Source organism: Vigna umbellata, chromosome 4 (genome assembly GCF_029865625.1).
Source record: "Vigna umbellata cultivar VRB3 chromosome 4, Vumbellata_1.0, whole genome shotgun sequence".
Taxonomy (NCBI): domain Eukaryota; kingdom Viridiplantae; phylum Streptophyta; class Magnoliopsida; order Fabales; family Fabaceae; genus Vigna; species Vigna umbellata.
In genome coordinates this window covers 67,295,133-67,318,181 of record NC_142168.1, presented here as the reverse complement: position 1 = coordinate 67,318,181, position 23,049 = coordinate 67,295,133, and the positions used below count along the sequence as shown (strand labels likewise).

The 23,049-nt window shown below is 35.5% G+C and overlaps 1 protein-coding gene and 1 long non-coding RNA gene across 4 annotated transcripts; both read left to right on the top strand.

The window, feature by feature from the left end:
- Positions 1-978: 978 nt before the first annotated feature.
- Positions 979-14,209, top strand: LOC148201022 (uncharacterized). Of its 2 annotated transcripts, none has more exons than XR_015785450.1 (3): positions 979-1,163; positions 13,549-13,615; positions 13,700-14,209. It is a non-coding gene; the product is annotated as an uncharacterized LOC148201022 (long non-coding RNA). The 2 variants fall into 2 exon arrangements; XR_015785449.1 differs by lacking the exon at positions 979-1,163 and adding an exon at positions 13,299-13,464.
- Positions 14,210-19,129: 4,920 nt separating this feature from the next.
- On the top strand, positions 19,130-22,672 carry LOC148201021 (receptor-like protein EIX2). Of its 2 annotated transcripts, XM_088114626.1 has the most exons (2): positions 19,130-20,128; positions 20,204-22,672. In XM_088114626.1, the coding sequence occupies exons 1-2, from the start codon at positions 19,130-19,132 to the stop codon at positions 22,670-22,672; spliced, it is 3,468 nt and encodes a 1,155-aa protein (XP_087970752.1). The 2 variants fall into 2 exon arrangements, with proteins under 2 accessions (XP_087970752.1, XP_087970751.1); XM_088114625.1 differs by having other exon boundaries at positions 19,130-22,672.
- The last annotated feature ends 377 nt before the right edge of the window (positions 22,673-23,049 follow it).

Below are 23,049 nucleotides of genomic sequence, written 5' to 3'. Positions count from 1 at the left end.
GCATTTACATAAGACAAAGAAAATACTTTTTATAGCAACTAATTATTCTAGTTATAATCCATCATGTATAAAAAATAGTATGGTGACATAACTATAAATATGGTAACACTTTTATAACGGCTATATTTATAACAAGTATAAAAAGTGGTTGCGATGCCATTTTTGTAATAAAAAATAAAACTTTCTATATCGATTTTAGTTATAAAATATATAGAAAGTATATGTCATAACATTTTTGTAATAAATAAGAAAACTTTTTATAGTGATTCTAATTATAACTTGTATAGAAATTGGACATAATGACATTTTTGTAATAAATAAAAAAACTTTCTATATTAGTTTTAATTATAATAGTTATAGAAAGTAGTTTTTTATTTTTACTTATTTGAAAACTATTCAATTCCTCACAACCCTAGCATCCCCAAAACTGCCAAAACAAATTTTGTTCATATTCTTCACCTATTTGGGAATTTATGTTTTAATGGTGATTTGGATTTGGCTATTATGTGTTGAGATAATTTGAAGATATCTTATTTGCTTGGTAGAAACGATTTTGATGAAATCCAACTAAATATTGAAAGATTGAAAAAGAAAGATTTTACTGTTTGAAATATTTTTTTATACCAATTTTGTATTTAATTGATGTAAAAAGTGTTAACATAAATTAAATAACACTTATATAAAAAAATATTATTCATGAATATGTGAAACAATAAATAATGTTTATTTAAAAAATTACTATGATAATAAATAACACTTTTTGAGAAAAGTACTATTTATAAGTAGTTAATATTATTTTTTTAATATATAATTTAAAATAGAGAAAAAAATATCCTCTAAAAAAAAATGCTGTCTATTACAATAGATAACATTTCTTTGTGTAAGTCCTATTTGGCGTTTAAAAAAATTTTGAAAAAAGGTTTAGTTTAGTGGTTTCTTCATGCTTCTTTTACGTTCTCCTCCTTTTTTTTCGTTTCCTTGGTTTTTGTTTTCCTCGTTCAACATCGTGCTCGTATTCGCTCGTTTGGCTTATGGTTCGAATAGGATCGTTCAGCTTCTTGCTTCGTTTCGTTCGTTCGGCTTCGTGCTTCGTTTCGCTTCATGCTTGGTTTCGCTCGTTTCTCTTCGTTCTTCGTTTTGCTCTGTTCGTGTACTGGGTTTAGGTATGTTCCCTCCTTCTTTTCTCTTTTGTTTTCTCTTTTTTAAAACCCTAGAGGCACGAAAGTGAGGGTTGCAGAGTATTTTGTTACTGCAATGAGGGTATTAAACTGGCGGAAGTTCATTGGGGGTAAGGAACGGTAAGGATAATAGAGGCTTGAAGGTTTTTGGTGTCGGGGTATTGACCGTGAGAAGAGCTAGAACTGGGTATGGGGGAGTTAACCTTTGTGTGTTTCGACTTCTTGCTTGAATGAGTGTTGTTAATATGATCGATTCTGCATTGTCTAAGTCTCACATTGTTACTCTGCTTTTGATAATGGTTGGTTAATATTGGAATTTGATTCGATGATAAAATATAGTTGGATGGAGAATCTATCATTTTGAATGGTATGCTCTGCTAATGATTTCTTTTATTTTTATTTGAATTGCATTGTTATGTCGTGGTTCACATTAAGCTACTCTGCCATTGTTATCATGCTATTTACAATATACTGAAAGTAATTATAGTTTTATTTTGTTATAAAAACATTAGATATATGTTGTGTTCATGTTTTGATTCGTTACAGGCTTGATGCAATGCATGCAGTATCAATTTGATATGCTAAAGTTGTATGGGTGATTGCCAAGGTTTATCATGGCTGTGAGTGTGGTAATTCTGTTGACTATACGAGATTATTGAATCATGGTCTGTTGCTTTCACTGGTCTGGTCACATGATGTATGCGTGTGTGATGGGTTGTTTCTGAAAATTTTATGTTTTTCCTTGACTTATGAATGATAATGTTCGTATGGTTTTAGGATATAATGTGGTATGTAGTACAAATGGTTCGAGTCAGAAATGATCTGCATATGTTTGCTGCTTAAGTGTGAATGTGACTGTCTTACCGAAGTCTATGTTTCTGAACAAGAAAATTAGTGTTACGCTCTATTCATAAATTTGGAATGTTTAAAATGCGTTTTCGAGAAACTAGAGTTATACATGAACCAATTTATGTGATGATTTCCTGTCTAGCAGCCTAAATAATTTATGGATTAACTTGAGTGATATTTTTTAACAAGACCTATGTGGAGGTATTTATCTCAATAATGAATGTTAATTGGAATGCATAAAAACATATTTTCTGTTTACTATATTGTTTTAAAGAGTAAATATGTTTATAAATGTTATATTGGTATGATTTTGGGTGTCAATAGATTAATTAGGAGGGATGCTTTTAAATGATAAATTGCTGCAAGTTTTGTGCTTTGAGGTGGTAAATGTTCTTCTCTGAAATTATTGGTATGAAAGAATTTCCAGTGCATGCTTAAGTTTATTTCAGAACTTAATTCGTAGATGATTGAATAATAAGAGTGAACTAGGTTTTAAATTGTTATAGGTGGTGAAATTGCTGTGAACATTTCTGGTGGGTTGAAGGTTGTTCAGTATAATCTAAGGGCTTTACTCAACTTGTTGATATATGAATACTCTGGATGTTGGCCCTGCTATATTGTTAAACATTAGGTTGTTGAGGCATGATCATAAACTAGTATTATGGTACTTCAACACTTTGAATCAGTATAGATGTTCTGACTTTTGATTGAAAATGACGTGAGAACACTCAACTTGAATAACAAAACTTGATTTCACGGTCTGAAATGTGTGACAGTGTGTCATATTGCTATGTGATAACTTGTTTTGTAAGGGTTAATGGTCTACCCAGGGATCACTTATGGGTAGTAGGTGGAGTGATTTTATGTAAATTCTGTTTAAGTTAGCATGTACAGGTGTTGTAATGATTACGATTTGGACTATGTTGTTGGTAATGTGTGTAGTACAGTATAATGATTCTAAATAATTGGTTGGAAGTATATATTATAAGGACCAGATTATACCTCTTGAAACATGTATACATATATTGTGTTTTTAGAATTAATAGAATCTGACACTAGTGCAGAAAGGGCTTTAGACGTCCGTTCTTTTGGTCTTTTGACGTCCGACCTTCCCCTGATGTCTTTGTGGGTGATGTTACTCAGATGTCGGGGGGTCCACATCGGACGTGTATATAGACGTCCGATGTGTCAAGCCCGACGCCTATCTAGACGTCCGTGTACACCCTTGGACGTCCATATAGACGTCCCCACGTGCCCGTCTGACGTCTCCAGAGACGTCCGTCTCCTTCCTTCCCCGACGTCTACACAGACGTCCGAGGTGTATCCCTAGATGACCACCTGCCTGAATTGTTTTGTGGTAGGGTTGGGGTTGGACGTCCGTTTGTGCACTGCCAGACGTCTACAAACGTCCGACAGTGCACTAACCGACGTCTACTGGACGTATTTTTTTAAAAAGTTAATTTATTTTTGCAATAAAACCACACCTGAAAAGCATAAAATTGTCCTAGAACAATTTTGCAATAATATATATATGTGTTTCATATAAACAAAGTTCTACTTAATGTAAAATATAATCCACTACCAAAACTATCAAGATAAAACTTAAACTAAAACTAAGCAATGTTCAACAACAAATAAAACTATTCCTAACTCCATCTTTGCAGAAGATAAGCGGTCCACTCCTGCCTTATCTGTTTAATTGTGTCCTCTGGAATAGGCGATGTAATCTTGAAGCGCTGCAAAATTCAAGAAAGATTCATTATGGTTTCATATATGTTTGAAGATGAATTTGATTTGTAATGTATTCAAGGTATACATCATTATCTCATTCCAGTCATCTGTAATGACAGCTCGAATGATGGTCTTAATCCAACCACATAGAAGCCACATTCCCATGAATCTAGCGGCTGGTTACACTAAAATAACAAACTAAATAGTTAAGAATTTAGATCATTCAATAACATAGAAAATGAATTAGAACTATAAATGACTTAAAACCTTTGGATACAAAATTTGAACCAGTTGACCACGTGATTTACCAATAACTCTGTACAGATTGAAAACACAAAGTATAATTAATATGACTATATTTATCATAAAAGTTGAAGGTGAACATCAAATTCAAAGTCATTTTTGGAGAAACACTTACCCTTGAAGCATTGTTCTCAAGTCATTTTTCATCTTCCTATGCAACGAACAAAACCATATAATTTTACATGCTTTGGGAATGATGACCATCAGCTGCCAGTGCATGCTATCATAAAGGATAAATAGTTATTTAACTAATTAAGGAAAATATAATAATGAACTGGCCATATATAACAACACCTACCCATCAAAAAGACTCATCCATCCTTGTTTGCAAATAATGTTGTCTGTTTTGAAGTGTGTTACCACACGGTTGAATGGTCTGAGGTTTAACAAATCCCTACATGGAAGACCGACCTAAGTTGTTAGAAACTATAAGAATCTAAATAAAAGTAATAGGAAAGACCAAATTGACTATCTTACATGCACCACAGCTGAATGATGGAAATATTCAACATCCTGTCTCCCCCAATGAACAAGCTAACCTGAAAAGTAGATTCCAAATGAAAGGGAGGGAAATCGAGGAGGGCACGACCTAAAACGTAGGCCAAAAATAGTCAAAAAAGCCGCCCAAGAGCACACAACAAACTACACCAAAACGCACCAAAAACGATTTTTAATCGGTTCAAATCAAAGATATTTCATCACAGAGCAATGTAATTGGATTGAAAGTAAATTTAAACGGTCCAAAAGAGAGAAAACGCACCTGGAAATGCAATGCCGCAGAGAGAGTTCGCGGGGAAGACGATGAATTGCTCGCGGGTTCGCGTTTTAGTATAAATACTATTACACGTCCGGTACTATTGGGCCCCGACATTTATAATCCTATAGACGTCGGGGCTATCACTAATATGACGTCTTTGGGGATTTAAAATTGATATTCGCGGGGGGTTTTAGACGTTCGTGGGAGGGTCCCCATTATAGACGTCCGTCCCCCCCACAATGGACGTCTAAAAGGATGAACAAATGAACGCTTCAACTTCCCTGTCAGCCCCCTTACACGTCCGTTGTGGGGGGGACGGACGTCTATAATATTATAGACGTCCGACCCCCTCCACAACGGACGTTTAAGGGGCTGAGAGACAATTAATTCTTCAACCACTTGTTAGCACCCTAAACGTCCGATATGGGGGGCCGGACGTCTATAATATTGTAGACGTCCGCCCCATCCACAATGGACGTTTAAGGGGCTGAATACAATTAATTCTTCAACCACCCTGTCAGCACCCGAAACGTCCGATATGGGGGGCCGCACGTCTATAATATTATAGACGTCCGGCCCCCTCCACAACGGACGTTTAAGGCGCTGAAGACAATTAATTCTTCAACCACCCTGTCAGCACCCGAAACGTCCGATATGGGGGGACGGACGTTTAAGGGGCTGACAGAGGGGTTGAAGAGGTGATTGTTCCAGCCTCTTAGACGTCTGTGGGTGGGGCCCGGACGTCTATAATATTATAGACGTCCGTCCCCCCCCACCCCCCCACAACGGACGTCTAGAGTTTCACTTATTTACGGATATGCCACCAATCAATTATTTACGTTGGGGCTGTTGTGGACGGATGTCTATGGGGTGACGTTAAAGGCCATTTTTGCACTAGTGTGATTGACGTGTGTTGATGTTACAATATGAATTACTTTGTTTGTATAAAAGGGTGAAGGGGAGTCTATTTCTGTAGCTGTAATGTTCCAGTCAACAATTCATCAGCCTTGTTGGCAGATTCTTTAATGCCACTATCGCTGCAGTCAGTTGTTGTAACCTCTGCAATTTGTTGTTGTTGCCTCCATAAGCTACCATATTTTCTTTGGTCAAGATTACGAGTGTTTTGTGAATTGCACTAGCCGTCGTTCTCCCTGTTTGCCGTGAGGGGAAATATTTTTTTACAGGGTTGTAGAGAACTTTCTTTTTGGGCTAGAGTTTAGCCCATACTTCTTATGATACAGTGTTAAGTATCACCGTTTTGGAGTAGTTCAGCAGAGAACTTTGGACCTCTAACCTATCTTTGGCCTTTTGATGCCATCATAAGTCCCAATCTTTGGTGTTTTTGGTTTCTGTCAATGCTTTGTTATAATAGCTCATTGAGAGTTGCTTTATGAGACTGCCCGCTGATTTGGCTCGTTCGATGTTAGGGGTTTCAGATTTGTCCCCAAGTACGGATCGATTCTCACTAGTTCTTTCACCTTCATGTTCTGTCATTGATGTGCATATGCTCTTCAATCGTGAGGGGAAGAAAAGTTTCAGCCGTCGCAGGGTAGTTAGTCCCTGAAGGTTTGTTGTTGTTTCAGCTGCTGTAGGGTGGTTAAGTCCCTATAGCTTTGTTGCTGTTAGCCACTGCAGACAGTTCAGTTCCTGCAGGTTCATTGTTGTTAGGACAGTTAAGTCCCTTAAGGTTTGTTGTTGTTCAGGGTGGTTAAAGTCCCTACAGGTTTATGGCTGTTAGCCTTTGAAGGCCTCCCATATGTTACTTGTGAGAAATAGAGAAGATTGGGAGAAAATATCCCTTGTGTGTTTTGCATACACATAGGGTAGTTTATTTATATGGTACGATATGGGCTAATGCCCTTTGTGAGAAATAGAGAAGAGTGGGAGAAAATATCCCTTGTGTGTTTTGCATACACATAGGGTAATTTATTTATATTATAAGATATGGGCCAATGCCCTTAATACATAATAGGCTGAGCTCAAATAACATAAACACACATCTTAACATCTAACACTCCGCCTCAAGCTGGAGCATATAAATCATATGTTCCAAGCTTGTTACAAAGATAATCAATTCTAGGTCCTCATAAGGACTTAGTGAATATGTCTGCCAACTGGTTGCTTGAGTTAACGAACTCAGTCTTGATATCTCCGGATATGATTTTTTCTCGAATGAAATGACAATCAACTTCAATGTGCTTGGTTCTCTCATAGAAGACAGGGTTAGAGCTAATATGGAGAGCAGCTTGATTATCACATATAAGTGTCATGTGAGTGACATCTCCAAATTTCAATTCCCTAAGCAATTGTTTAAGCCACACAAGCTCGCAAGTAGCTGATGCCATAGTTCTATATTCTGCTTCTGCACTGGACTTTGCCACAACACTTTGCTTCATACTTTTCCAAGATATCAGGTTGCCACAATAGAGACACAATATCCAGAAGTAGACCTCCTATCAAAAGGGGAACCAGCCCAATCAGCATCTGAATAGCAAACGATTTTTGTATCGTTGTTAGGGCCATATAGCAAACCTTTTCCAGGTGATCCTTTAATATACTTCAGTATGCGAACAACTGCATCCCAATGGTCTTCACATGGGGAGTTTAGAAATTGACTCACCACACTAAGTGCGAAGGAAATGTCAGGACGCATAACAATAAGATAGTTTAATTTACCAACTAATCTTCTGTACCGTTCAGGATCTGAGAAAGGCTCCCCCTGATTTGGTAGGAGTTTGATGTTAGGGTCCATAGGTGTCTCAACAGATTTACAATTCATTAACCCTGTTTCCTCCAAGATGTCTAACGCATACTTCCTCTTAGATATGACAATACTATCATTGGATTGTGCTACTTCAATGCCCAAAAAGTACCGGAGTTTGCCAAGATCTTTGGTTTGAAAATGATGACAAAGGTGTTGTTTCATCTGAGTGATGCCAAGATAGTCGCTTCCTGTGAGAACAATATCATCGACATACACTATTAAGTAGATACATCCAGCACTTGAGTGGCGATAGAACACTGAATGATCCGCTTCACTGCGAGACATACCAAATTGTTGAACAACACAACTGGATTTACCAAACCAGGCCCGAGGAGACTGTTTTAGGCCATATAAGAATTTGCGAAGACGACAGACCAATCCAGATGACTCCCCTTGAGCAACAAAGCCAAGCGGTTGCTCCATATAAATTTCTTCATACAAATCACCATTAAGGAAAGCATTTTTGACATCAAGTTGGTAAAGAGGCCATTGTCGCAGAGCGGCCATGACAATGAATAGGCGAACAAAGATCATTTTTGCCACTGGAGAAAAAGTATCACCATAATCCAAACCAAAAATCTGTGTGTAGCCTTTGGCAACCAGTCGAGCTTTCAGATGATCAATTGTGCCATCAAGGCCAACCTTGATAGCATACACCCACCTGCAACCAACAATAGACTTTCTAGATGGTAATCGGACACGCTCCCAAGTTCCACTTTTCTGTAAAGCACTTAATTCATCCAGCATAACTTGACGCCAGCCAGGATGAGTTAAGGCATCACCCACAAACTTGGGAATTGACACAGATGGAGATAATCTATGGTAACTAAGAACAGTATAATGGGGGGAAGGGTTACGGGTAGAGCGTATACCTTTACAGAGGGCAATTGGTAGGTCAGACTCATTTGCTGGAGCCGGAGGAGACACAGGAGGCAACACTGGAAGTGAATCATGAGGGAGACAATTGCGGCGACTATAAACCTGAAGGGGTGGTGGTGAAGGACAATCATGTGGTGAATGAGAGTCTAAAGAAGGAGGAGACAAAATGGGTGAAGCATCACCAAGAGGATCACAGATAAGAGGAATATCAACAGTAACAGGTAGAGGTACAAAACTAGAAGATAGATGTGAAAAGTAAAAAGAAGATTCATCAAAAGTGACATCAACAGAGATAAAATGACGATTGAGGGAAGGGGAAAAACACTTATAGCCTTTTGTGACCGTGGAAATCCTAAGAAGACACATTTGTGAGACCTAGGAGATAACTTATCAAGACCAGGACTAAAATCATGAACAAAACATGTAGACCCAAAAACTTAAGAGGTAATGGATGCAAAGGGTCTTGAGGAAATAAGATAGAATGAGGGATTTTGTTATCTAGGACGGAAGATGGCATGCGGTTGATAAGATAACATGCTGTGAGAACTGCATCACCCCAAAAACGTGAGGGTACTTGACCATGAATAGAAGTGTACGAGTTGTTTCAATAAGGTGTCTATTCTTGCGCTCAGCCACCCCATTTTGTTAAGGGGTATAAGCACATGAGGTTTGGTGAAGAATGCCATGAGAAGCCATAAAATATTTAAACGGTTGAGAAGGGTATTCACGGCCATTATCACTGCGTAAATTTCGAATAAAAACTCCAAACTGTGTTTTTATTTCATTGAAAAAAGATTGGAAAATAGAAAACAACTGAGAACGATTCTTCATTAAAAACAACCAGGTACATCTGGAATAGTCATCAATAAAGGTAACAAAATACTGAAAACCTAAAGTGGACTTAGCACGACTAGGTCCCCAAATGTCAGAATGAACCAATGAAAAGGGGCACGACGCCTGTTGTGAGACACTACGAGGAAAGGAACTACGAGTATGCTTTCATAACTGACAAGACTCACAAGACATACTTGATAATTTTGACAACCTCGGGACAAGTTGTTGTAGTTTGGCAAGACTAGGATGACCTAACTGAGTATGAAGAAGGGATGATGACTCCATGATTACACCAACATGTGGAGAAGGGCGGAGATGATAAAGACCATGAGACTCACATCCTGTGTCAATCATGTGTTTCGAACTCCGGTCCTGCAACCAAACAGAATATTTAGTAAATGCAATAACACAATTAAGAGTACGAGTTAAACGACTAATGGACAATAAGTTGAAGGGAGACCCAGGACATAAAGTACATGATCAATGGATATGGATGGAAAAATATTAACAGTACCAAACCATGAGATGAACTCTAGACCCATCAGCCATTGTTACGAGGGTAAATTATCCGGACATGACAAGGAAGAAAACAAGGACTTGTTACCAGTGATATGATCGTGGCGCCTGAGTCAAGGACCCAAGGTCCGAGGGAGTGAGAGTGAGTCAGACCAACAAAAGATGTACCTGTACGTGCAACAGATGCAGATGTAGTGGAACAGAGTGCTGACGATCCTCATACCATTTGAGAAATTCGTTAAAGATTGCAGGTTTTCTACGTATTAGATGAAGTAGGATGGTCTGCAGACGGTGATCGGGGAGGTGGATCAGAATTGCCATTGCTACAGGTCGAGGAGGATCCATGAAGCGCATAACATCTATCAATTTTGTGGCCTAACTTGCCACATGGTCACATTTTGGACGTCCTTTACTTGGCTTGCGAGACCGACTTCGATCATCACGTTGGCAGCCATAACAGAGGAATCATCAGTATGAGGAGATGTCTCAGTGATGGGTTTGCTCGGTATACGCAAAAGAGCAGAACAAGTAGAAGTAAAGTTGGGTATGACAGGAGAACCCAAAATCTGATCACGGACATGAGAACATCATCAGAGAGTCCGTATAATGCCAACAACATGAAGAACTTTGATCGTTGTTCCAATTCTTCAGCAGGAGTGGAAGCAGGAGGTAATATATCATTAAATCATGAAGAAGGGCATGAATTTTACCCAAATATTCTGCCATGGGACCAGGATTGCGTGGACCAATAACAGTTAATAGGTCCTGACATACACCATAAAGACGTTGAGTGTCCTTTGTGGATAACAACTTCGCTTGTGCCCATACTTCTGAACATGTTTCATATGATCGAAACATTTGTTTCAGTGAGGAGTGAATGGTGAACTTTATAACAATGCATAACTGAGCATCAATATTCATCAAGCGGGAAGTGTCATCTATGGTAGCAGTAGTCACATTTTGAGTAAGGTGATCTAAGTACCCCTGACTCTTTAACCAAAGTTTGATGTTGGACGCCCATGTTGCATAATTTGTGCCATCTAACTTGTCAATGGACATGTGTACATTCACATAATTGGTATATATTGAGGATCAGAAGATGAGCCACCAACAGAGGTGTTTGTAGACGAGGAAGACGCCATGGAGAGGGAGAAACCCTAAAAATTCAAATTGCTCCGATTGACGTTGTTGAGACCTCGGCAAGTGCACCGGATCGTTCAAGTAATAAACCGGTAAGTCCGGAAATCGTTTTCCCAAGAGATTTGTTCCGATTCACAGATTGTTAAAGTTTACTAATTTAGCGATTAATAAACGTATTTTTACAACAGAAGTAAAATTTGCATACAGATGAAATTAAAGTGGTAAAAACAGTCGAATTAAAGTTCACTGGGGTTGAAATTTAAGTTCATCACTCCGGTAATTTTCTACTAACACAATTCCTTAAAATTAAGCATCGACATTCTAGGCGCATGCAGTCCCTGATCCCTCAGGTGACAGTTCAGAATCATTCAAACTAAATTACTAATCCCTTAGCTAATTCAGTTATCAGATTTGCCTTAAACACAATTTCACAGATGACTAAAAATTCCCTCCTATGTCTAGGACTCAAAATCCTTTAGCAGTTCTATCCTAGGTCTGCGGTCTCATACATTTCCCAATGATTTAACCGTTCAAATAGCTCAGATTCCCATCATAGGCATGAATAATAAGGATAGAACACATAATTCAAACAAGTTCATGCATTAATAGAGAAATTACATAGAAGTTCAGAAATTTACTCTCAACCCCAGTGAAATGGAGTTCTAGCTACACATATACATCATAGAAGCGATAAATGATGGATTGGACGGTGGAAATTGATGGTTCTCCACCATGGAAGCAGCTAGACACGAGCTCTGCAGCGTCCTCTGGTCTCCTACCCTCTCCAGCCCTTCATTTCTGCCTCTGGATCGTGTTTTTAAAGAGAAGGGCTGTAAGTGACTTTTCGCTGGGCGACGAACGTACGCTCGTTGGGCGAGCGTCCGTCGCTGGGCGAGCGTCCGTCGCTGGGCGAGCGTACTAGCTCGCTGGGCGAGCGTCCACTTTTCCGTCACGAGCGTTCGCTCGCTGGGCGAGCGTCCACCGCTAGCTGGACGAGCGTTCTCGCTGGGCGAGCGTGCGTTCTCTAGCTGGGCGAGCGTCCACTTTTTGGTCACGGATGAGCACTCGCTGGGCGAGCGTCCTTTCGTCGCTGGACGAGCGTACTCGCTGGGCGAGCTGGACGAGCGTCCACTCGCTGGGCGACGAGCGTCCGTCCGCTGGACGAGCGTCCTCGCTGGGCGAGCGTCCTTGCTGGGCGACGAGCGTCCGTTCGCTGGACGAGCGCTCGCTGGGCGACGAGCGTCCGTTCGCTGGGCGAGCGCTCGTTCAGCTATTTGATCTCCCGGCAAATGACACTCTCCAAGTCTGTGATAGTATCCAATCCTTATTCTACTTCGAAATAAGCAAACAAAAGTATCAAAATACATTTAAACAATTAAAACTATATTTACATCAACATTGATATACTTTTCATAAGAATTAACACTAAAACTCACTCAAAAGCACGACAATTTAAGCAATAAATATAAGCAAAGTTCACACCTATCAGACGTAACGACCACAGATCCAGAAATAGGGCGAGGATGCGATCACGGCGGTTTTGATCGGCGGCAAAACTCTCCGGCGACGCGCGGCGGGAAGTGGCGGCAGTGGTGACGTTGCGGCAGCGCGTGGAAGCGCGTGGGTGGTCCTTTCGTCGCGATCTTCGTACCACGGTGGTCACCCGGCCGAGACGATTCCGATGGTGTGGTCGTCGGTCGATTCTGGAACTCCGGCGACGGCGGCGGCGATTGCAGCGAGAACAACGGTGATGGGAGTCGGAGACCGTGGAGTTGGCTGGATATTATTTTAGTTTGTTGATAGAAGATAGAGATAGATTAAATAGTTGTTTTATTTTGATTCAGTTATATTTTGTTTTTAGTTTTTATTATTTGATCTTGGTCCAAGACCCTGTTTGCACCTATTTAAAAGATACCAAGGTTCAATGAAAATAACCATAGTGAATTCAAGAGTCAAATTATTTGTGTGGGTCACGTTTTAACAAAATAGTGATGTAACTTTAGTGGCTGAATTTATGCACATATCAAGTGCTAAAGATAGAAGTCCTATGTATGGAAATATTTTGTATTTTAGGGTAATTGAACATATGAGAATTGGATCACACCATATTTCGGGTACCCATATTTGGTTGCAAGTGGGTTGATAACAATAATGGAGTTTGATAAGATGAGACATGATTTATGCAAGTGAATTTTAATAAAGTGGGTATAAAGATGAGCCATTAATTTTAGCATCACAAGCTCAACAATTTTTTTATGTCACTGATCTGATTGATGTCAATTGGTCAATTGTGTTTTTGACTAATAAAATAAACTATCTTTCCAATGATGAAATAGAAGATGAAGATACTAATATTGAAGATGATCTTTGTATGAAATATCATAGGATGATCATCCAATAACAGATGATATCTTGTATAGGAGAGATGATCATGACGAAGGAATTTGGATAAATCTATCATTTTGTGTCCATAAGAAACCTAAGTCTTTAAAGTTCACTTCAAAGAAGAAAAGGTTGGATTTATAAATTTTTATTTGTATGTTTATCCCTTTTTACTTATGTTATCCTTTTTATTATCTGAATCACTTTTATTACAGGTAAATGACAACTCTTACTGAAGATGGTATTCTTTCTCCCAACAAAGCTGAAGGGAACAAATTAAAGGTGATATACATATTTTATTTTTTGGTATATTAGATATGTTACTTTCCTAATTATTGTTCAATATGTACTTATTCATATTATTAGGTTTCATGGAATGCAAAAGGTCAACCCATTACCTGGTGACACAAACTTCATCAGTTATCTTGGATCCATTGCTCGATCAAATGTGTCTATAACTTGTGATAATTTGAAAGATTCAAGTTTGGATGCCTATAAAGAGATCATTTGGAATGATATACAATTAATGTTTACTACTTAAATCTACTTATTTTAAAGTATGTGTTATGATTTCCAAACTTTTTTTACTAATTTTTTTTTTTGGATAGCTAACTTTCAATGTAGATACATGTCACAAGACGTATGTATTAAGGGAGACATGGTTGTTGCTTAGGAGTTTTAGGACTTCCTTGGCCCATAAATATCTAAAGGAGGACAATGAAGATTATTTAGAGAATCCTCCTAATCAACCTCCTGTGAAGTATGCATCCATGATTAGTGTGAATATTTGGAGATAGTTTATTGCAAAACGTATGGATAAAAGTTTCAAGGTAATGTATACTATCTAAATACAATATATATTTATCCTTTAATTCTTTTGTTGGAAGTCTCACATCAACTAGAGATAAGACCAATTTAGAGTATATAAGTGGGTAAACCTCATCTTATAATCTGGTTTTGTGGGGTTGAGGTTCTCTTTAATTCTTCAATACTTACACATGAAGAGTAAACTTTTTAGGTTGTATGTAATATTTAAAATAGCAGTCATCTTGCTTCCTTCTATTCTATGAAGCACATATACTCAATATGGAATTAGGACGGTACAGGGACACAACAATGATTTTCAAATTTAGGATACATTAGCAAAAAGTTGTTAAATAATTTATATAAATGTAGAATATTGATAAATAAAGAGACATTGATCATTTATCATTAATTGAAAACTATGATGACAATTTTGCAAAAGACATGTGATTATAACAATAAAATATAATTTTTTTTAATTACTTAATTATGATTGGAAATCTAGTAGACTATCAAGTATCAGTATAATTAAAGGATAGAGCATTGTATTTTACAAAGCATTATTACACAACATATGTTAATATGACATTCTATTATTCAACCATAGATTAATGCACTATTCTTTTATTAAGATTTTATCCATACGTTTCCGATCTTTACACAGATGTATTAGTTTCAACTTTGATAATCCTTTTTATTTTATTTTATTACAATGATTGGCTGAATGACAGTTTGTTGTTAGTGATTCTGGCCTAGGTGCACCTATAGGATTTGGTGGTTATGTACAGCATTCTTCGTCAGTTTTGAGTTCAGAATTTTATTTCATGTGTGAAAATGTTATGCTGCATTACTTGATGAATATGGGATTATTGAGGGTCTAGTTTATGTTGTGTATGTTGTTATGAAGTGATAAAACCATGATGTTTACTAGGCATATGGAAAAGACTGAATAGAAATGTTAGAAAGATTTAAACAAGGTTAACTGCACTGGATGATTAAATTTGTATGACTGGGTTTTGTGATATGTTCTGTCCCATTCTGATTTGAACTTAAAGATTTTAGCGGATTTACAATAACTGGGTGTAATTATGGTTGATTGGAACATATGTAAGTAGAAGTTAAACTCTCTCTGTGGTATAAAACGAGATATTGTCTTTTATGATCGTGAATTCCAATTAGTGTGATGCAACTAATAATGTTTGCTGTGGAAATTGTTTTGGAAATCTGAGTTACTGAAATAAACTGTTTTGAAGTGTCACAATGCATGCTCATAAACTTAATTAGATTACATTTAGCCTGTGTGTATTCGTTGGATGAAATACTTGTGATCCTATATATCCTGTCTCTGGCTTTCTGGTGAATATTATTGAATATGCAGTATGATGTAAATTCTAATTGAATTTATTGTGTTAGTTAAATAACATACATGAAAAGTTAGCTGTTATAGATCAAGACTAATTGCTTGAATAATACCACTTAGTGTAGTATTTTTTTAACCGAATGGTGTATGATACTAATTTATTTTGGTCACACCTTCTACCTTAAGTCCAATTAAAAATATGGTTTTCTTTATCCCATTATCCATACTTTAGATACTTGTTACGTGACAGACTACAAATTTTGCCAATTTCAGTTATTACAATTTTTTAACTAGTTTGATTTTTTTCACAATAATTAGATAAAGAAATCGGGATTAATGTTAGTAACGTTTCCGTCAAGTGTGGAAGCATGCTTATGTGAACAAAAGCGAAATAATTGAAAAAGAAAAAGTTTAACAAGTTTGGGACAAATGTGTAAGTAAAATATATTTATATATTATATATTTGTGTGCGTGAAATGAGAATAAATGTGATATGTTTGATTGTTGTTTAGATGATATTGTCACAAACTAATTCAGAAGAGATGAGTAATGATCACTCTGACATTTTGAGTCAAGCTTTATGTCTCCAAGAGTATTCAGGTCATGTTAGGGGATGAGATTTGGAGTCGGTTACAAAGATTTTTTTCTGTCCAAAAAGTGTCATACACATCATGAGCATGATACATTGACTACTCAAATAAAAGACTTGAGTGAAATAATAACATGGATGAAAAATGAGATTATTTCACTTCGAAAAATTGGTACACCAAATACCATTGAAGAAGCTCATTTTGGTCTCAATAGTGGCCAAGAGAGTTGTACATTGTCATCAAATAGTTTTGTTGAGATAACTAACTAATCTACATTACTTTCAATATTACTTTAATTTGCTTACTTTAAACTTATCTTCATATTTAGTCACATTGGAGATTGTCTTATAATTTTATTTTCTATATTAAAAGTAATGTTAGTGTAATTTGTTTACTTTAAAAGCTCTCTACATTTGGCCACTTTAAATAATTTATCTTATAATTATATTTTATAATGTAGGGGATCTCAAGTTCTAAATTGTTTGTATCAATCACCTTCATTTTGCTTGGTTGCCCATGAAAAATTGTATAATTTTAAAAGTGATAAACTACATGGTAGACCTCTACCTAGGGGACATGTAAAAGTTAGTATAGATATTGCTTTGGAGCTAAATGTATCCTTGCCTATACCTATTGTTGATGATGACATGAATTGTGGCCCAGCTTTAATAGATATTGGAGCTAAAAGTTAGTATAGATATTTTATCATCCGCTGGATATCGGGCCCAATAATAATATAAGCACTGACCGAATTGTGATCCAGCTTTAATAGAACTGTTTGCCCTGGTTGGCCATAGTGGTGACCGAACGATGCTGAGTGTATGATCATTCGATTTCTACTAGGTATAATACATAGTTGACGAGCATTGTCCCGGTATGACCTGGTTGACGAGTGTTGTCGTGGTTTGACCTGGTTGACAAGCGCTACTACAGTAGATCGATCGATCGGTCTTTGATTATTACCGTTTGGTCTATATATCATAGTATACACCATATAATTTGTAGTTTATTTTATGCATCACGTATATGTAAATTGAATAGATATTGTATTTTTAAAAAGAAAAACATTAATCCACAGTAAATTTTATCCCAAGTTTGCTGCTTACCAGTTTTAATTATAATAGATAAACATGTATTTAACTAATTAAATATTATATAAAAGTTGGAGTGACATTTAGGGTGAGGACTTGGAATATTCTAAAGTAAACCCATCACATAAGTATGATATGACAAACAATGAAAAGTATTAGTGTATAATGACCCTCATATTTATATAACTACAAAAAAGAAAAACACTGTCATTTGAACGGGAATAGAACACTTATAAACTAAAATATTCAAATATAATGTAAAAATAGTTAAAATTAAAAATATACCATCCCGTGTTTAATTAGTAATTTTACATGTAAAACAAATGATGAAAATAAAATAGAAAATGTCTAGAAATATCATTTTTAAATCATTGTTACAGTAGAAATTCACAAGGTTTACAAATTTTCATATTTGAAAAAGTAAAAAAGAATTGTTGTTGTTGTCTTAAATATTAATTAATTTATATTTTGTTCTCTTAGAAAAAAGGATGTTTCCTTTTTTATTTGTCAATATTTCTTTATAATGTGTAATTAAGACAATTTACCATAGCGAACTTATAACGTATCTGGATTTTTATTATTTAAATTAAAAAATTTGGTAGAACTTAAAAAATTAATAAAAAAAATAAAAAAGAATAATTTTAACATTTTTTTTTATAAAAAATCACTCAAAATATAAAATTTTCTAATGGTATTTATTTATATAATGTTTTAGTTCTACATAAAAATAAATAACTTATTTTTTACTCATATGTAAACTGTTGGACTGTCTTTGAACTCTTCCTATGTCAAATTAACCATCTTGCTATTCATAAAAGAAGCTATTGCAAATATTACAACTTGTTGAGAAAACAATTGCCTTGCGAAATGCATTTTCAGAGTACTTTTTTAATTTTATTATGTTTAGAATATTGACTTATAATTCTTTCACTATTAACATTTGATCGATTACTTTTTATATAAAATTGTATTTTAATCTAAAAATTCCAATTTCATGTTAGTTACCATTGTTTCACAAGTCTTCGAATAAGTCATTGATTGAAATAACGAGGAAAGTGACAAAGGTGGAAAAGTGGATGGTTCCCTTGTCATTTTATTTGAATAAAGACCAATGTGTAATTTTCCAATAATGACTATATTTATTGATGTTTCCTTTTTAATTTGGAAATATTTTTTACATTTTGTCCAATAATGACTATACTTAACAAAGTCATTTGCTAGTAATATGAGATGACAATATTATAGGAACAAGATATAAATGGTGACATAAGCTTTCACTATTAAAATATTTTCTTAATATTTAGCTGGACCTACAAATAATTTAAAATCTCGTTAAAGAAAAATATCTATTTTATGAATTTTGTAAAAAAAATCACAGACAATATACGAATTTATAATTGTATCTATTTTCATAGAATATTTTGTCTCTAAGAATAAATAACATTATTTATTATTCATGTAAAACTATGAATTTGGACTCTTTCTATGTCGTTAGGAAAAATTAACCATCTTGGTACCCACAAATAAATATAATGCAAATAGTACAATTTGTTCGACACAATTGCATTTTGAAGTGCATTTTCAGAGCACTTTCTTAATTTGGTTTTCAAATATTAACTTCCAATTCATTAAGTATTTGTAAGGTCGAGTTTGATGTTTTTTTTTCATATAATATTGTCGTTTAAAATAAAAATACATAAGTCTTCTTCGAAGTCAATTGATACTATTGAAATCTTGCATGCATTAATGAAATGCATAATAAAGTTATTTATGGACCACAAAAATTATTTGATATGAAGAATAAAAAAAATGGAAACAGGCAAACACGACGATGACGACGACTTAGAATAAAGTAATGAAAGAGTTGGTGTGAGTATAAATGTGGGTATTGCGAGTGCTAAATTCAGAACACATATCAATCTAATTCTATACTATTCACTCTCTCTGTTTGATGATGAATATTCTGAAAGTAATGATGTTTATGTTTGTGGTGAGTGTGGTGTTGCAGGTTGCTTTTGGACAACACCATATCAGATGCCTTCCAAAAGAGAGGGAAGCACTCATTCAATTCAAGGCTGCCATTGTCGATCGTTACGGCATGCTCTCCTCTTGGACCACTCCCGACTGTTGCCAATGGGAGGGGATTCGCTGCAGTAACCTCACCGCTCATATTATAAGCCTCCACCTTCCTGGACAGTATCATTATCAATCTCTTTCTCCTTACTATTATTATGAATCTATTTCTCGGCGTTACATCAGCGGAGAGATCCACAAGTCGTTAATGGAGTTACGACACTTACAGTATTTGAACCTCAGTTTCAATTCTTTTCGACACACTAATATTCCAGAGTTTCTTGGCTCTCTTACCAACTTGAGATATCTTGATCTCTCTTCATGTCATTTTAGCGGACAAATTCCAACTCAGATAAGTTCTCTTTCTCATTTGAAATATTTGAATCTTGCTGATAATTTTTATTTGAATGGTTCAATCCCCCGTGAACTTGGAAATCTCTCTCGGTTGGAATATCTTGATTTCAGCTACAATTCTTTTGAAGGATTCATTCCTTCCCAACTAGGAAACCTTTCAAATTTGCATAAACTCTATCTTGGAGGATACGATAGTGCTCTCCAAATTGTCAGTGGTGATCGGTGGCTATCTAATCTTAATTCTTTAACCTATCTTTCCTTCAATTCCATATCTAATTTTAACAGTTCTCGTAGCTGGCTTCGAACCATTGCCAAGCTACCAAAATTAAGAGAACTGAGTTTAATTGAATGTGGCCTTTCCGATCATTTCCTCCTTTCATTCAACCCTTCCAACTTCAATTTTTCTACTTCCCTTTCTGTCCTTGATCTTTCTAGTAACTCCTTCACACAACCAATGGTATTCCAGTGGGTGTCAAACACCACTTCCAACCTTGTTGAGCTTGACCTTTGTTGGAACCTCTTGAAGGGTTTGACATCAAATCATTTTGGCTTGGCCATGAATTCGCTTGAGCACCTTTACCTGTCTGGAAATGTGTTCAAGGGTGACGATTTGAAATCATTAATGGATATATGCACCCTACGTTCATTATACATGTCTGGAAACGATATGACCGAAGACCTTTCGTCAATTCTTCGTAATTTCTCCAGTGGTTGTGTTAGATACTCACTACAAGAGTTGATTTTGGCATACAATCAAATCAGAGGCTCCTTGCCTGACCTTTCAGCATTTTCAAATTTAAAAAAGTTGTATCTTTCTTCCAACCAATTGAGTGGGAAGATATCTGAAGGCACTAGATTGCCATCTCATTTGGAGCAGTTGTCAGTTCGCTTTAACTCTTTAGAAGGTGGTGTTCCAAAATCATTTGGGAGCACATGTACTTTAGAGTTATTAGATTTGTCTCATAATAAGTTGAGTGAAGATCTCACAGTGATATTTAATCATTTGTCTGGATGTTCTAGATACTCATTGCGAAATTTATATCTCCGTCAGAATAAATTCAATGGCACATTACCTGATTTTTCAATATTTTCAAAGTTGGAAACGTTGGATATATCAGGAAATCGATTGGATGGAGTTCCAAAATTACTTCACAATGGTACTGTTTTGCGTTCATTGAACCTATTTAATAACAGTTTAAGTGAAAACCTTCCAACAATAATGCATCACTTATCCTCATCATTGCAAAGTTTAAATCTAGGCATGAATCAAATTAAGGGTACTTTGCCTCGCAACCTCGCAACAATGTTCCCATCATTAAAAGAATTGTACCTTGATAGTAACAAGCTAAATGGGACAATTTCTGAAGATCTTCGATTTCCAACAGAACTTGAGGTATTATCCTTGAAGTCAAACTCTTTGAAAGGTGTGTTAACTGACTCTCATTTTTTTAATATGACAAAGTTAAGGGTATTGATGTTGTCAGATAACTTACTTACTTTTACTCAAAATTGGGCTTCAACTTTTCAATTATATAGTATTGAATTGAGGTCTTGCAAGCTTGGTCCATTGTTTCCCAAATGGCTAGAGAAACAAAATGAATTTATTTATCTTGACATTTCAAATAATGAAATATTAGGTACCATTCCAAAATGGTTTTGGACCAAATTTGGATTGTCAAATTGGATGAGTATTGATATTTCACACAATAATTTACAAGGTACGATTCCAAATTTGCCAATAGAAAATCATTATTATTTTCTTAGACTTGCATCAAATCAATTTGAAGGTCATGTTCCGCCATTTTTACGAGGCTCAATATCTCTTGATCTATCAAACAATAAATTCACAAATTCTTTTTCATTTTTATGTTCTAATGGTGTAGCTGAATCTTTATACCAATTAGACCTTTCAAATAATAAGTTTTCTGGACAAATTCCAGACTGTTGGACCCATTTGAAGTCATTGGCTTACTTAAATATGAGTCACAACAAGTTTTCAGGAGAGATTCCTTCTTCAATGGGATCACTCCTTGAACTTCAAGTTTTGTTATTGAGAAGCAATAATTTAACAGGTAAAATCCCTTCCTTCTTGAAGAATTGCACACAGTTGGTGATGGTAGACATAGCAGAAAATAGATTATCAGGATCTATCCCAAATTGGATCGGGAACGAATTATCGCAGTTGCAATTTTTAAGCTTAAGAAGCAACTATTTCCGTGGGAGTTTACCATTACAAATTTGTTATCTAAAAAACATTCAACTCTTAGATCTCTCGCAAAACAACCTATCTGGAGAAATTCCTACATGCATAAAACACTTTTCCTCAATGGCTCAAATGACTTCTTTGAGAGATTATCAAGGTTATTATTATTTCGTCAGAACTAATGATAGCTCAGGTGACTATTCATATAATTTGAATGCAATCTTGATGTGGAAAGGTTCAGAACAAATGTTCACAAATATGGGATTATCACTTTTAAAAAGCATTGATCTCTCAAGCAATCAATTATCAGGAGAAATTCCAAAAGAAATTGAGGGTTTATTTGGATTGGTGTCATTGAATCTATCAAGAAACCAATTGACAGGGAATATTCCTTCAAATGTTGGAGAGTTAACATCACTTGAATTTCTTGATTTGTCACGAAACCAACTTGTTGGTTCTATTCCTTCGAGTCTTGCTCAAATTGACCGACTCACTGGGTTAGATTTGTCACATAATAATTTATCTGGAAAAATTCCAACTGGCACACAATTACAGAGTTTCGATGCATCGAAATATGAAGATAATGTTGATCTCTGTGGACCACCATTAAAGGAATTGTGCATTGATGGAGTGGCAAGACAAGGACCAATTATTAAATTTCAAGAGGATGACAATTTGATTTTCAATCGTGAATATTATATAAGTATGACAATTGGATTTGCTATAAGCTTTTGGGGAGTGTTTGGCTCAATCTTAATAGTACATTCTTGGCGTCATGCATATTTCAAGTTCTTAAATAATTTAGGAGACACTCTTTATGTCATGACAACAGTGAAAGTTTTCAAAATCTGCTACAAAACATAGCTACAGGTAACATTATTTTAACCTTGTGTTAAAATTTTGATTTTTTTTTTTTTTTATAATTATTAAGTTTTTTTCCATTAAATTAGTTTTTAACTTAAAATTAGAGACTAATTTAAAATTAATAATATTAAATATGTAAAACTTTGATAGCTAATGACAATGATCAATTTAAAGTCTAATTAACAAATTAATTATAATTTTTTATTTATAAAAAAGACTATTTTACATACTAATAATTTCTAATTGATATCCACATAATTAATTATTTTGATTTCTAAATTTGATTAATGAGTTTCTTGTCATAAATGATTCACATTTCCAAATAATAACAATTACAAAAATATTATGGTTAAATCGATTTTTTATTAGATAAAAAG